At 46.2% G+C, this 13,952-nt stretch overlaps 1 protein-coding gene across 5 annotated transcripts in view; it reads left to right on the forward strand.

Annotated features, from left to right (window-relative positions):
• The window catches only part of OS9 (OS9 endoplasmic reticulum lectin), a 108,665-nt gene that overhangs the window by 86,444 nt on the left and 8,269 nt on the right, over positions 1 to 13,952 (forward strand). For 3 of the 5 annotated variants that reach the window (XM_077297772.1, XM_077297771.1, XM_077297774.1), the window contains exons 12-13: positions 8,280 to 8,481; positions 9,515 to 9,676. In XM_077297772.1, coding sequence (XP_077153887.1) covers positions 8,280 to 8,481; positions 9,515 to 9,676 — 364 coding nt within the window. The remainder of the gene's footprint in view (positions 1 to 8,279; positions 8,482 to 9,514; positions 9,677 to 13,952) is intronic. The other 2 variants (XM_077297776.1, XM_077297775.1) reach the window with 1 other exon arrangement.

The following is a 13,952-nucleotide window of genomic DNA, read 5'->3' on the forward strand; positions in this document are numbered from 1 at the left end:
GACATTCTTATTGAGCAGGTCGTGAACTTCTGCTTCCAGGGCCGCCTGTTCTGCTGGAGAGGACCTGAGTGGGGTAACTCTGAAGAAGTTCTGAGGGATGGAAGAGAACTCTAGCCGCAGACCCGTAGCTATTAACCCCAAAATCCAATCACTACTGGAGATTTTGGACCAGGCCGGGTAGAAGGCAGATAGTCTACCTCCCACCGGGGCGACTAGTCATTGGGGTGGTTTTTTGACCTCACGGGATGGCTCCTGACGTCCTCCACCTCCAAACATAAATCCAGTACCTTTCTTCTTTTTCTCATCCCATCTGCTCTGGTCTCTGGCTGGTCTCCTCCGAAAGAATCTCTTCCCTGCGAAGGGACACCTGTAAGAGGTAGTTGGTAGATTGGGAAACTTTTTCTTCTCGTCTCCAGCTTTCTCCAGCAGTTCGTCTAGGACTGGACCAAACAGGTATTCCCCTTCGCATGGGATAGAGCACAGACGGGATCTGGATTGAAGGTCACCCGGCCAACATTTCAGCCATAGGGCCCTGCGTGCTGCGTTTGATAGTCCGGCCGCCCTAGCCGCCATTCTTGCCGAATCCGCAGATGCGTCCGCGAGAAAGGCAGCGGCATTCTGAATTGTTGGCAGGAATTTCAACATAGAATCTCTGGAAACACCGCCTTCCAACTTAGACCCTAGCTGATCCAGCCAGACCATCATCGATCTGGCTGCACATGTTGCGGCTACAGCAGGTCTCAGGGCACCCGCCGACCTCTCCCATGTCCCTTTAAGGAATGAGTCAGCCTTCTTATCGAGAGGATCCTTTAGGGAAGCCATGTCGTCGAAGGGGATAGATGATTTTTTAGACGCCTTAGACACCGCTGCGTCCAATTTCGGCGCCTTATCCCATGTATTCACCATGGGGTCCTCAAAGGGATATCTGCGTTTAAAGGCAGGTGGAAAAGAGCCTTTCTTCTCTGGTTTTTTCCATTCCCTTTTGATGAGGTTCTGGACCTTGTCATTGAGCGGAAAAGACCTACGTTTTTTAGGGTCTAGACCGCCAAACATTAGGTCCTGTGTAGAGAGTTCTGGCCTTTCATCAGCCACCCCCATGGTGGATCTAACTGATTTAATTAGTTTGTCCATTTGGTCCAATGGGAAACAGAACCAGTTAGACTCCTCTTCCGAAGAGGACGCTGAGGAGACAGAGGCGTCTGACTCATTCTCCCTACTAGGGCCAGCGGACGAATCCGAATCTGAGGCGCTAGGCTCCCTTCTTCTTTTGGAAGGCTCCCGGGACAGGGATTTCAGGGAATCTTTCACCTCCTTCCTGATAATCTCCCTAAGATTTGATGTGAAATCAGGAGACTCTTCCGCCACCTATGGGAGCGGAGAAAAAGGCTATGTAATTTATCTGGCGCTACCGCTATCAGAGTCCCCATCAATTTATTTCCTACCGTCTGCCGTACGCACGACTGACAAAGTCTCTTAGGGTAGGCGTCTGGCAAAGGGCAAGCGCATAGCGCGCACTCCTTGTTTTTTGTTTTACCAGCGCTTTTTTTCCCCTACGGAAATAAACATAGGAAAAGACTGCATCAGGGTACATTCACGAAGATCTCTTACCCAGGCAGTAGCGGTAGGTACCGGATTACTGGGGGGTCGGTCCAGATCCTTCTGTTTAGATCTGCGACTGGTCTGGTTACTGCGTCCGCGGGCCTTCGGCTGGGGGTTCGCATGGGACTTCTCCGAGGATCTGTCCTGCTCCTGCTCCAGCAGACCGACGGCAGCTTCCGGCTCATCCATAGCTGCAGATGGGCTCACAAGCAGCCCTGCAGCGTTATGCTCGGCCATATATAGCCCACCCCCGAATCCGGAACATGTGCAGGTGTGTGGCCAGAATCTTTCCTCCACCTGGAAATCCGCAGCATGTCAATTCTTTGTGCGGATTCCGCAGCATTTTACACCTGTTCCTCAATAGGAATCCGCAGGTGAAATCCGCACAAAAAAACACTGGAAATCTGCTGTAAATCTGCAGGTAAAACGCAGTGCCTTTTACCTGCAGATTTTTCAAAAATCGTGCGGAAAAATGTCACACGAATCCGCAACGTGGGCACATAGCCTTAGGGTTAGGGTTGGAAATGGGGCTAGGGTTGGAAATAGGGTTAAGATTAGGCTTGTGGTTAGGGTTACGGATAGGGTTAGGGGTGTGTTGGGGTTACAGTTGTGGTTAGGGTTGGGATTAGGGTTAGGGTTGGAATTAGGGTTACGGGTGTGTTGCGGTTAGGGTTGTGGTTAGGGGTGTGTTGGGGTTAGGGTTGTGATTAGGGTTATGGCTACGGTTGGGATTAGGATTAGGGGTGTGTTGGGGTTAGTGTTGAAGTTAGAATTGAGGGGTTTCCACTGTTTAGGCACATCAGGGGTCTCCAAACGCAACATGGCGCCACCATTGATTCCAGCCAATCTTGCGTTCAAAAAGTCAAACGGTGCTCCCTCCCTTCCAAGCCCCAACGTGCGCCCAAACAGTGGTTTACCCCCACATTTGGGGTACCAGCGTACTCAGGACAAACTGGGCAACAACTGTTGGGGTCCAATTTCTCCTGCTACCCTTGCAAAAATAAAAAATTACTTGCTAAAACATAATTTTTGAGGAAAGAACAATTATTTTTTATTTTCAGGGCTCTGCGTTATAAACTTCTGTGAAGCACTTGGGGGTTGAAAGTGCTCACCACACATCTAGATAAGTTCCATCGGGGGTCTAGTTTCCAAAATGGGGTCACTTGTGGGGTGTTTCTACTGTTTAGGCACATCAGGGGCTCTGCAAATGCAACGTGATGCCCGCAGACCATTCCATCAAAGTCTGCATTTCAAATGTCACTACTTCCCTTCCGAGCCCTGACATGCGCCCAAACAGTGGTTTACCCCCACATATGGGGTACCAGCACACTCACAACAAACTGGGCAACAAATATTGGGGTCCAATTTCTCCTGTTACCCTTGTGAAAATAAAAAATTGCTTGCTAAAACATCTTTTTTGAGGAAAGAAAAATGATTTTTTATTTTCACGGCTCTGCGTTGTAAACTTGTGTGAAGCACTTGGGGGTTGAATGTGCTCACCACACATCTAGATAAGTTCCTTGGGGGGTCTAGTTTCCAAAATGGGGTCAATTGTGGGGGGTTTCTACTGTTTAGGCATATCAGGGGCTCTGCAAACGTAACATGATGCCCGCAGACCATTCCATCAAAGTCTGCATTCCAAAACGTCACTACTTCCCTTCCGAGCCCCGGCATATGCCCAAACAGTGGTTTACCCCCACATATGGGGTATCAGCGTACTCAGGAGAAACTGAACAACAACTTTTGGGGTCCAATTTCTCCTGTTACCCTTAGGAAAATAAAAAATTCTGGGCTAAAAAATCATTTTTGAGAAAAGAAAAATTATTTTTTATTTTCATGGCTCTGCGTTATAAACTTCTGTGAAGCACTTGGGGGTTCAAAGTGCTCACCACACATCTAGATTAGTTCCTTGGGAGGTCTAGTTTCCAAAATGGGGTCACTTGTGCGGGAGCTCCAATGTTTAGGCACACAGGGGCTCTCCAAACGTGACATGGTGTCCGCTAATGATTGGAGCTAATGTTCCATTCAAAAAGCCAAATGGCGTGCCTTCCCTTCCGAACCCTGCCGTGCGCCCAAACAGTGGTTTACCCCCACATATGGGGTATCATCGTACTCAGGACAAACTGGACAACAACATTTGGGGTCCAATTTCTCCTATTACCCTTGGGAAAATAAAAAATTCTGGGCTAAAAATCATTTTTGCGGAAAGAAAAATTATTTTTTATTTTCACGGCTCTGCGTTATAAACTTCTGTGAAGCACCTGGGGGTTATAAGTGCTCACTATGCATCTAGATAAGTTTCTTTGGGGGTCTAGTTTCCAAAATGGGGTAACTTGTAGGGGAGCTCCAATGTTTAGGCACACAGGGGCTCTCCAAACGCGACATGGTGTCCGCTAACGATTGGAGCTAATTTTCCATTCAAAAAGTCAAATGGCACGCCTCCCCTTCCGAGCCTTGCCGTGCACCCAAACAGTGGTTTACCCCCACATATGAGGTATCGGCGTACTCAGGAGAAATTGCCCAACAAATTTTAGGATCCATTTTATCCTGTTGCCCATGTGAAAATGAAAGAATTGAGGCTAAAAGAAATTTTGTGTGAAAAAAAAGTACTTTTTCATTTTTACGGAACAATTTGTGAAGCACCTGGGGGTTTAAAGTGCTCACTATGCTTCTAGATAAGTTCCTTTGGGGGTCTAGTTTCCAAAATGGGGTCACTTGTGGGGGAGCTCCAATGTTTAGGCACACGGGGGCTCTCCAAACGCGACATGGTGTCCGCTAAAGATTGGAGCCAATTTTTCATTGAAAAAGTCAAATGGCGCTCCTTCCCTTCCGAGCCCTGCCGTGCGCCCAAACAGTGGTTTACCCCCACATATGAGGTATCAGCGTACTCAGGACAAATTGGACAACAACGTCCATGGTCCAGTTTCTCCTTTTACCCTTGGGAAAATAAAAAAATTGTTGCTAAAAGATCATTTTTGTGACTAAAAAGTTAAATGTTCATTTTTTCCTTCCATGTTGCTTCTGCTGCTGTGAAGCACCTGAAGGGTTAATAAACTTCTTGAATGTGGTTTTGAGCACCTTGAGGGGTGCAGTTTTTAGAATGGTGTCACTTTTGGGTATTTTCAGCCATATAGAACCCTCAAACTGACTTCAAATGTGAGGTGGTCCCTAAAAAAAATGGTTTTGTAAATTTTGTTGTAAAAATGAGAAATCACTGGTCAAATTTTAACCCTTATAACTTCCTAGCAAAAAAAAAAATTGTTTCCAAAATTGTGCTGATGTAAAGTAGACATGTGGGAAATGTTATTTATTAACTATTTTGTGTCACATAACTCTCTGGTTTAACAGAATAAAAATTCAAAATGTGAAAATTGCGAAATTTTCAAAATTTTCACCAAATTTCCGTTTTTTTCACAAATAAACTCAGAAATTATCGACCTAAATTTACCACTAACATGAAGCCCAATATGTCACGAAAAAACATTCTCAGAATCGCTAGGATCCGTTGAAGCGTTCCGGAGTTATTACCTCATAAAGGGACACTGGTCAGAATCGCAAAAAACGGCAAGGTCATTAAGGCCAAAATAGGCTGGGTCATGAAGGGGTTAAACTTTTATTTTATTTTTTTCAAATTTTTTTTTTTATTTATTTTTTTTTACTTTTGCCATGCTTCAATAGCCTCCATGGGAGGCTAGAAGCTGGCACAACTGGATCGGCTCAGCTACATAGCAGCGATCATCAGGTCGCTGCTATGTAGCTGAATTGCAGGCGTTCTATGAGCTCCGACCACAGGGTGGCGCTCACAGCAGGCCGGCATCAGTAACCATAGAGGTCTCAAGGACCTCTATGGTTACTATGCAGACGCATCGCTGACCCCCGATCATGTGACGGGGGTCGGCGATGCGCTCGCTTCCGGCCCAATGGCCGGAAGCGCCGGTTAAATTCCGCTATCAGCGTTTGACAGCGGCATTTAACTAGTTAATAGCAGCGGGTGGATCGCGATTCCACCCGTCGCTATTGCGGGCACATGTCAGCTGTACAGAACAGCTGATATGTCCCAGCTTTGATGCGGGCTCACCGCCGGAGCCCGTATCAAAGCGGGGGTTCTGACCTCGGATGTACTATCCCGTCCGAGGTCAGAAAGGGGTTAAACAGCCACAAGACGGATTTCATCAACCAAGGTATCATTGTAATCAGTATAAGGCTACGTTCACACGATGCGGTTTTTGCTGCGGATCCGCAGCGGATTTGCAGCTGCGGATCCGCAGACGTTTTCCATGCAGGGTACAGTACAATGTAACCCTATGGAAAACAAAATCCGCTGTGCCGACGATCCTTTTTTCCGCTTGAAAATCCGCGCTGATTTTCTGCGGAAAAAAAGAAGTACCATGTCAATTCTTTCTGCGGATTCCGCTGCGGGTTTCCAACAGCACCAATAGGAAACTGCAGTTGGAAACCCGCAGTGGAATCCGCAGTAGAAAAAGGACACAAATCCGCAGAAAAAAAGCACCGTGGTTTTCACTGCGGATTTTCCAAAAAAGGACCTGAAAAATCCGCAGTGAAAAAAGGATCGTGTGAACGTAGCCTAACGGCGCCGACCTGACACTGTCTGTAGGTTACTGTGCACAATCCTAAGTAAAAGTAAAACCTATGAAAACCTTGGCATGTCCACCGTCTTTAACTATGTGTGCATATACCATTACAGCAGCAATACATTGCCATGTGCCACCAGTGACCTTTACGAGGTATTCCTAAAGTGAAATGCTCTGGGGACCCTCACCGAGACGGAGAGTGAAGAGAACGTAGTGTGGCTGCATCTTCTTCATTGTCCCCAGCATGGCCTCTTTAGCGACCATGGCCAGATGCAGATCCCTGCACGGTCCAGTGGTCAGGTAGGCCACTTTGTTAGAGAAATGATTGCATCCCACGATGCTACAACCAGCGGTGCAGTTGGACCATGATGAGCTAATTTCTCGTGCTGTCATACTCCTCTAGACTTGCTCAGAGCTCCAGTATCAAAAGTTGTTGCAAAGTTGATCAAAAATAGTGCAGACGGCGTGTATATTGTCACCTAGAGTTGGTGCTGGACCTTGTCCGTCGGCCACATTGGTAATCTGTGGCCACTTGTTGAAAGCCGCCGCCAACATCCGTGGCTCTTCTTAGGGTAGGCAGCCTGACATGACGTCACAGGAGTGCTGGGCTCTCTAATCAAAAGCAGAGCTGGAGATGTGGCCAAGTAAGAAGCCATTCTTGGGGCTGCTCTCTGACCACCACGAATTACTGGCGGGGCCGATGTTACTAGGTTGTGTGACCCAACTCTGACATCGTTTTGTAGCAGACATTTTAAATAGTAAGATCTGACATTGGCCCCGCTGAAGAAACTTCTCTTAATGGGAACATTAATAGTTTCCTACTTATAATATCATTCTTCATTGTGTTTTCCCCTACAGCCCTCATCCCTTTATACAGTGTTGAGCTTTTTTTTTTTTTCACTTTTCAGTAGGAGAATTTTTGTCTTGGACGTTTTCGAGGTATCTGCAGACAATGCTAGACATGTCTGAAGGATGAGGGTCCTGCCCCTACACTGTGAACAAAGTACTGCCGACCAGCACATGTGGGCAGAGCATGAGTGGGATGTTAGTACGTGTTTGAGTGTGTCTGTAGCGCCCACATTACCGAATAGCAAGTCCCGCCTCAATAAGATGGCCGTGGGCTCCCATTTTAAAAATATTTGATCTGTCATAAATGTCTGAAATAGGAATATTCTTTCTCCAAATACATAATCATTGATGACTCTGAAACAGAGTTGCAGAATTTGTCTTCGAGGCGTTCACTTCTGTATATATCGGTGGGTGTACTTTCAAAATGTTGTAGTGCCACCTATACAGTAGGTGGCGCTGTTTCTCACCATTTTGTAGCAGAGCTCTGTCACATGACAAATCTAGCGAGAAAACGACCTTGTCACTCAGATACAACCAGGCCGGAGGGTTCTAGTTTATAAATCCTAGGGACTGCTCTCCTGCTGAGCTGTAAAGGGCTCTTTCCTGACAGGAGGGCATGTTCACACAGGTTTTCACGCAGATTTTGAAGTGCATCTGCCTCAGAACCCAGATAAAAAATGCTTCAAATGGGTTTTTGAATACTTTTAATTAGAAAATTGTCATTGTTTGTACATTATATAGAACCCGTCACTTGGAAAAAACGCTATTAACCTGCAGATATGGGGTTAATCTGCATGATGATGGCATTCTGAACCTCCCTGGTGTCTGCACTTACTTCGCCTGCTGCCAGCAGAAAATTAACTTTATTCCTTCCGTCAGCGTTCAGGTTTCGGTCACGGGGCTGGCGCCGGTTTCGGTCACGGGGCTGGCGCCGGTTTCGGTCACGGGGCTGGCGCCGGTTTCGGTCACGGGGCTGGCGCCGGTTTCGGTCACGGGGCTGGCGCCGGTTTCGGTCACTGCTCTGTGTATAGAGTGGCTGCTGTAACCGTGCCCCTGACACTGACTGACAGCTGTATCATCATTGGTCAGTCAGGACCAGGGGCACCAGCATTTTTTACTGGGAGCATGTGATCAGACTTGAGCATCGGTATTTGGTATGACTGCCACAGTATAGAGCAGGAATACGTCCATGGTCTTTCATTATGTTATACTGATACTATTGCAATGTGAATGTTGTAGGCTCAGGAAGAGTTGGAGACTGAAGGTCTGAAGGGAGAATTCGATAGGAAACAAGCCTCTAAATCACTGGCCACAACATTAAATAAGCTGATTGATAAACTGGACAGTACTGCCATGGAGACAGAAGAAGAGACCCCGGCTGCTGAGGGTGATGAGGTCCCGACTAATGACCACAGCGATCCTGCCGCCAAAGCTCCAATGGGTACGTGGTCTACACACGAATGCGCAAGATGTGAGCGGCCAAATCAGGTTAACATGCTGTAAAATCTGAAACTTGGTATTTACTCCGTCAGCACTCACCGGACGTCACCAGACTGTAGGGACGCACTCCATTGACCTGGGGAATATACAATCTTTTTTTTAATTGACCAGTTGTGAAGTATTCATTCATTTCCAGGAATATGAACAGAAATGGCAGAACTGCGAGTACTAATACATGCTGCAGATCTAATATTTATAATAGTACGATGGAAAAGTTGTGCGGTCCCCTTTAAATTTACGTTAAATTCATAAGATGGTTTACGGTAAAGTGTATCTTCGTCCTGAAACGGGTTTCATTTTTATATAATCTGCAGAAAAATGTTGAGTAGCTGTAACTTGTATTTTTTTCTCTTCTACCAGGCCTGCGCTGCAGTCTATATTTTAGCCCAGAGCCGCATTCACAATTCTGCGATCGCTGTGTCCGCTCTCTGTCCTCTTGCCCAGCTACTGACTGAAATGTAGATTTCATTAAAAAAAACATCGGGATATCTGCTCTGAGGGTCTACCCGTAAAGTTTGGTTCACAAATAGTGGAAGTTTTTACTCTAAAATCCTGGATTAGTTTTTGGGGATACCCAATGAATTTCTGAATAATGGACACTTTTTTATATATTCTGATCTGGTGTATGGTGATGACCATTATGGTATTTAGAGTTCTTGTATTATGGCACTGCTGTAGGCTGGTGAGCAGTGGTGTAAATGAGATGATTGTCTGTAGATGACTTGTTCTGCGTTGTACAGGGAATCCATGAGTTTGACTTAATACTAGAATCTTGGACACTTTGCACTTTCAGGTCTTCCTTTCCTGCTGCTTCTGTTTGCTGGCAGTGTTTCTTCTGTCTTTACGTGTCTTATGTTGTGCAATGTAACGTCACCTTGACTCACCCGAACGGCCATGACCCACTCGATTTAGCTGTTATTTATACTAGTACATTGATGGTGGGTTATATTTTTCTATCGCCTTCTTCACATCAGATGACCGTTCGGATGGCCGTGTAAAAGTCAGGGTCACAAAGATACGACGGGGCAGCTCTGAGCATCCCGAGACAAAGGAAATGAGCAGCGAAAATCCACAGCTGAGACACATTGAGAATATTGTAAAAGACCTGCTTGAAAAGGAAGGCCTGAAGGCAGAAGGTAGGCTCCTCGTGCCGATGAGTGAAGAGCTGGCTTTTTGGCAGTTAGTAGAATATCCTGGTGCAGTGGCTTTTTATGCTTCCAGGTAGCATTGGATGTGAATGTTATGTATAGTGAGATGACTGCTTATCTTGGATATCACCTTGCTCGATGTAATCTCCTTCTAAATTACTGATTGTTGTAAACCTAACTTCTCTCACCTTACACAGATCATCTTAGCAACGTTAAGTCGAAGTCTGCAGGAACCAGTATTGGCATGCAGATTGTGAACTTAGAAGTTGTCCACTACTTTAGCATTGATTACCTATCCTCCACTACTTTAGCATTGATTACCTATCCTTAGGCTAGATCATCAGTGTCTGATCGGTCGGGCTCTGACATGCCTCACCCCTGACGATCAGCTGTTCACTGTGTCGGAGGTGGCGACCGCTGGCCAGAAATGCTCACTTGTGGAGCTGGCCGTCTTCTGGTAGAGGCCACCGCAGGGTACTCAACATCCATTTCCTATTCAAAAGAATAGGAGGCAGATGTACAGTACCCTTCCGCGACCACTACAAAAATACAGCCAGCTCCTCAAGTGAGAATTTCTGGCCAGGGACGGCCACCGATACCGATAATAGTTGACCGTGTGGGGTGTCGGACCCCGACCGATCAGACATTGATGACCTATCCTAAGGACAGGTCATCAATGAAAAAGTTGTGGACAGCCTCTTTAACCATTCTCATCTATAGACATCAGTATAGTAATGGCTTCACTGCTTTAACTACAACTGGTTTCACCACAGGCTTCATGAAGCTCCAGTTTCAAGCTGCTTCAAATGTTTAATAGGATAATGGGCCCTTTATGGAAAAGAAAAGGTATATTTAAAGGCACTGAAGAGGCCAGAATTACCAAGTGGCTGCCAATATTAGTATGTAGAGTATGAGAAGGCGGACCTGCTGCAGAGAATCCCCAACACCTCTTTTCGTTAGTAAACATGGCATCGCACCAGACCTACTAATCAAAAGAGGTGCTGGGGATGCCGGCAGATAGGAGGGTCTTGAATATGTGTTTGATTATCTCTATAGTCAGCATGTCTAACATAAGGATTTTGCTGTAGATTTCCCTTCTTTTTCACAAAAATGGTCACATTTTTGTGTTGAAAATCTACCGCTGTAATTAACATGACTCGGATTGGATGTAAAAATAGGAAAGTTAGTGATCATATTGACACCACATGTGCCTCAGAATTTTATACCACTGAGCGATGAAGAAAGAATAAATTACATTTTTACCACCAAAATGTTGTTTTAGCCCCAGATTTTACATGTTCACACAAGTGGGGAAAAATGGCACCAAAATGTGTCCCACAATTTCAACTGAACTTGGCAATACCCCATATGTGGCTGTACAGTACTACTTAGCCATACGGAAAGACTCGGGAGGAATGAAGCGCTATTTGCCTCCTGGAGTGCAGATTTTCCTAGAACCGTTTGCGGACTCCATATACAGAGCCCCTAATTGTTAGAAAAGCAGAATCTCCTCTCAAGTGAACCCATTTTGGAAACTATATCCCTTGGGGAATTTATCTAGAGGTGTAGTGATGATTTTGACAACATGGGTAGTTTCCAGAAACAAGCAGCAATGAATGTTGCCGAGCTGCCGCTGTTGTGACCAGTACGTTGCAGTCACCGGTACGTTGCAGTCACCGGTACGTTGCAGTCACCGGTACGTTGCAGTCACCGGTACGTTGCAGTCACCGGTACGTTGCAGTCACCGGTACGTAGCAGTCACCGGTACGTAGCAGTCACCAGTACGCTATGCCCAGCTCGTACTTCTGGAGACATGCACCTGTAAGTTAGGCGTGTTCTCATCGCTTCAGAAATGCCAAACGTGGACGCATTATGTGGTTTAGATACACTGTGGGGCTCAGAAGGAAAGGGGCATTTGGATTTGAGAGTGCAGAATTTGCTAAATTTCTTTGGCGGGTGAGGAGCCAGTTCGCTTTTCCAGAGCCTTTGTACTACCGGTAACTTGGAAGCCCCTATATTTCCGCTAACTGATTACAGACCTGAGTGAGGACTTGCTTTTTTTTTTGTGGATTGAGTTGAAGCTTTAGTTGGGAACATTTTACATTACATTTGGGATCACATTTATCCGGCGCTCTATGCTGACCACCATCTAAATCTCTGAGGGACGTGATTCAGATGAAACCCCCGAGGGATCTATTCATCATAATGAGGCAGCAGAGTTACTCTGGACTCCGTCTGGCCTCTGTTCTGTGGTGTCCTTCTTTTAAGAAGTGCACAAAACTGTGGCCGATGGCACTTTTATGCAATTCTAAAAAGACAGACACTGCCGGGTGACAGTTCAGACGGGTTCCACAGTGCCTCCATCTGCCTCAATATAGGGAATCTTCCGCCAGCGGTTCCGTCTGAATCACGTATTTCAGAGATTTACACAGAAATCCCGGTGTTAGCGCTCAGTGCAGAGCGCAGGATAAATGTGCGCCGAGCCTTACTGCGATCTTTGTGAGGCAGAATGAAAAAATAAAAAAAAATAAAAAGCAGGTAAAGAATTGGTTTTATTTTTTACGCCATTCCTCATGTGCTATAAATTATGATGATTACTTACCTGTAATTGGATTTTCCAGAACCCATGAATGCACCATGGAGAGAGGATCCTCCCCAAAGGACAAGAAACCCTACCGCTTTAAAAGGCCGAGTCCTCTAGTACACTTCTTTAATTTACATAGCAGGAGAGGAACTCCATTTGGTTAGTTTAGTAGACACAAATATATACAAGTTTGGCAATACATTGGACGCCCACACTCTGTACATGTAGCTTTTTTTTTCCTTTGCAACATCCTGTGCATCAACTATGCGCCGTACTGTGCACCATACACCAGAGGAGGGAATAAAAATGGGTTCTGTCGTGGGTTCTGGAAAATCCGATTACCAGTAAGTAATCATTATTTTTCCCATTCTGAAAACAGCCCTTGTGGGGTGTGCATTTAAATGATCTGGGTGGGGAAGGCCTTCCAACGTGAAGGCCAGACCAATCCCTATTCTGACCCTTTGGAATGCTGCTTGCCTCTTCTGGGAGAAAATATTTAGGCATGATAGAACAGAGAGACAGGTTCACTAACAAAATGCCAGAGGTAAGGGGACAGAAAAAGGATAATGTCAGTCTGCAGAGCAGAGCTTACTCGCAGGAAAGCATCCCACAGGAATACTGATCCCACAAGCTGATCAAAGCGTTGTGTGTCAGGAAGGCTGGCTGGAGAGGCTCCTGTGATGCAGTGTCCGTATCTCAAAAAATGGCGATCACGGGAGGTGGAAGATGAGGGCTTCGGAAAGAAAAGGGTACGCAGATTCCTGCTCCACAGAAGGGACGTGGCCTCTGCCAGCGGGAGAATGAAGTCTTCGCGGCATAGGAGTGAGTGGGTGAAACAGAGCACCGCACGAAAGTCGGGCCTAGAGTATGAAAAGAGTTGATTGAGAGGGGAGTAGGTGAAAAGCGGGCCTAAGGCCCGGTAAAGTAAATAACACTCAAATCACCCATAATAAAGAGCCCCACACACATGTACCCCTAATACGGAGCCCGACACACGTCCCCCTAATACAGAGCCCCACACATATATGAACATTGATTAAATAGAAAATGCTGTCAGATTCTGTCGGACGCTGTTAACTCCTTCGGGAAAAACCTCTTCTAATTCTGGGATCTGGCCAGACGCTCCACTATATAGGCTGAAGCAATCTTGGAGTTGGGGAAATCTGTGGGGGGGGAGTACCTCTTCGTCCCTGGAGATGTCTCGGATGTAAGACACAGAAGTCAAAACTTCACTGATTTGCGGGATGTCTGTACCTCCTAATGCCGTCAGGCTCTGGTGGGCGAGCGGGCAGGAGAGGACGGGGCCAGGACCCATCTTCTGAACACTCTTGATGTGTTGGTGACTGGGTTCTGCCTGATGGACAGATGAGGATTCGGGGTGTCAGTCCACCCATATTCACGGTGTATAAGTGGGACTTACAGAATGACTGTTCACACTGTATCCCTACAAGAGATAGAAGAGGAAACCTATTGACAAAAGGGAAATCCTTACTGAAAAATTACGAAAACCGAGGCTGATATGGGACTAGCGAAAGACCCGTGTCCACCTGCTACTGACATTAAGGCTAAACTGATTAACTTAGTGCCAGTTGGTGGGTATATACTGCTCAGGAGGAGCTTTTTTTTTTTTTTTTTTTGTGCATAATGTCAGCCTCCTAGTGGGAACAGCATGCACCCATT

The sequence above is a fragment of the Ranitomeya variabilis genome, chromosome 3, assembly GCF_051348905.1.
Source record: "Ranitomeya variabilis isolate aRanVar5 chromosome 3, aRanVar5.hap1, whole genome shotgun sequence".
In the NCBI taxonomy this organism is placed as follows: Eukaryota; Metazoa; Chordata; class Amphibia; order Anura; family Dendrobatidae; genus Ranitomeya; species Ranitomeya variabilis.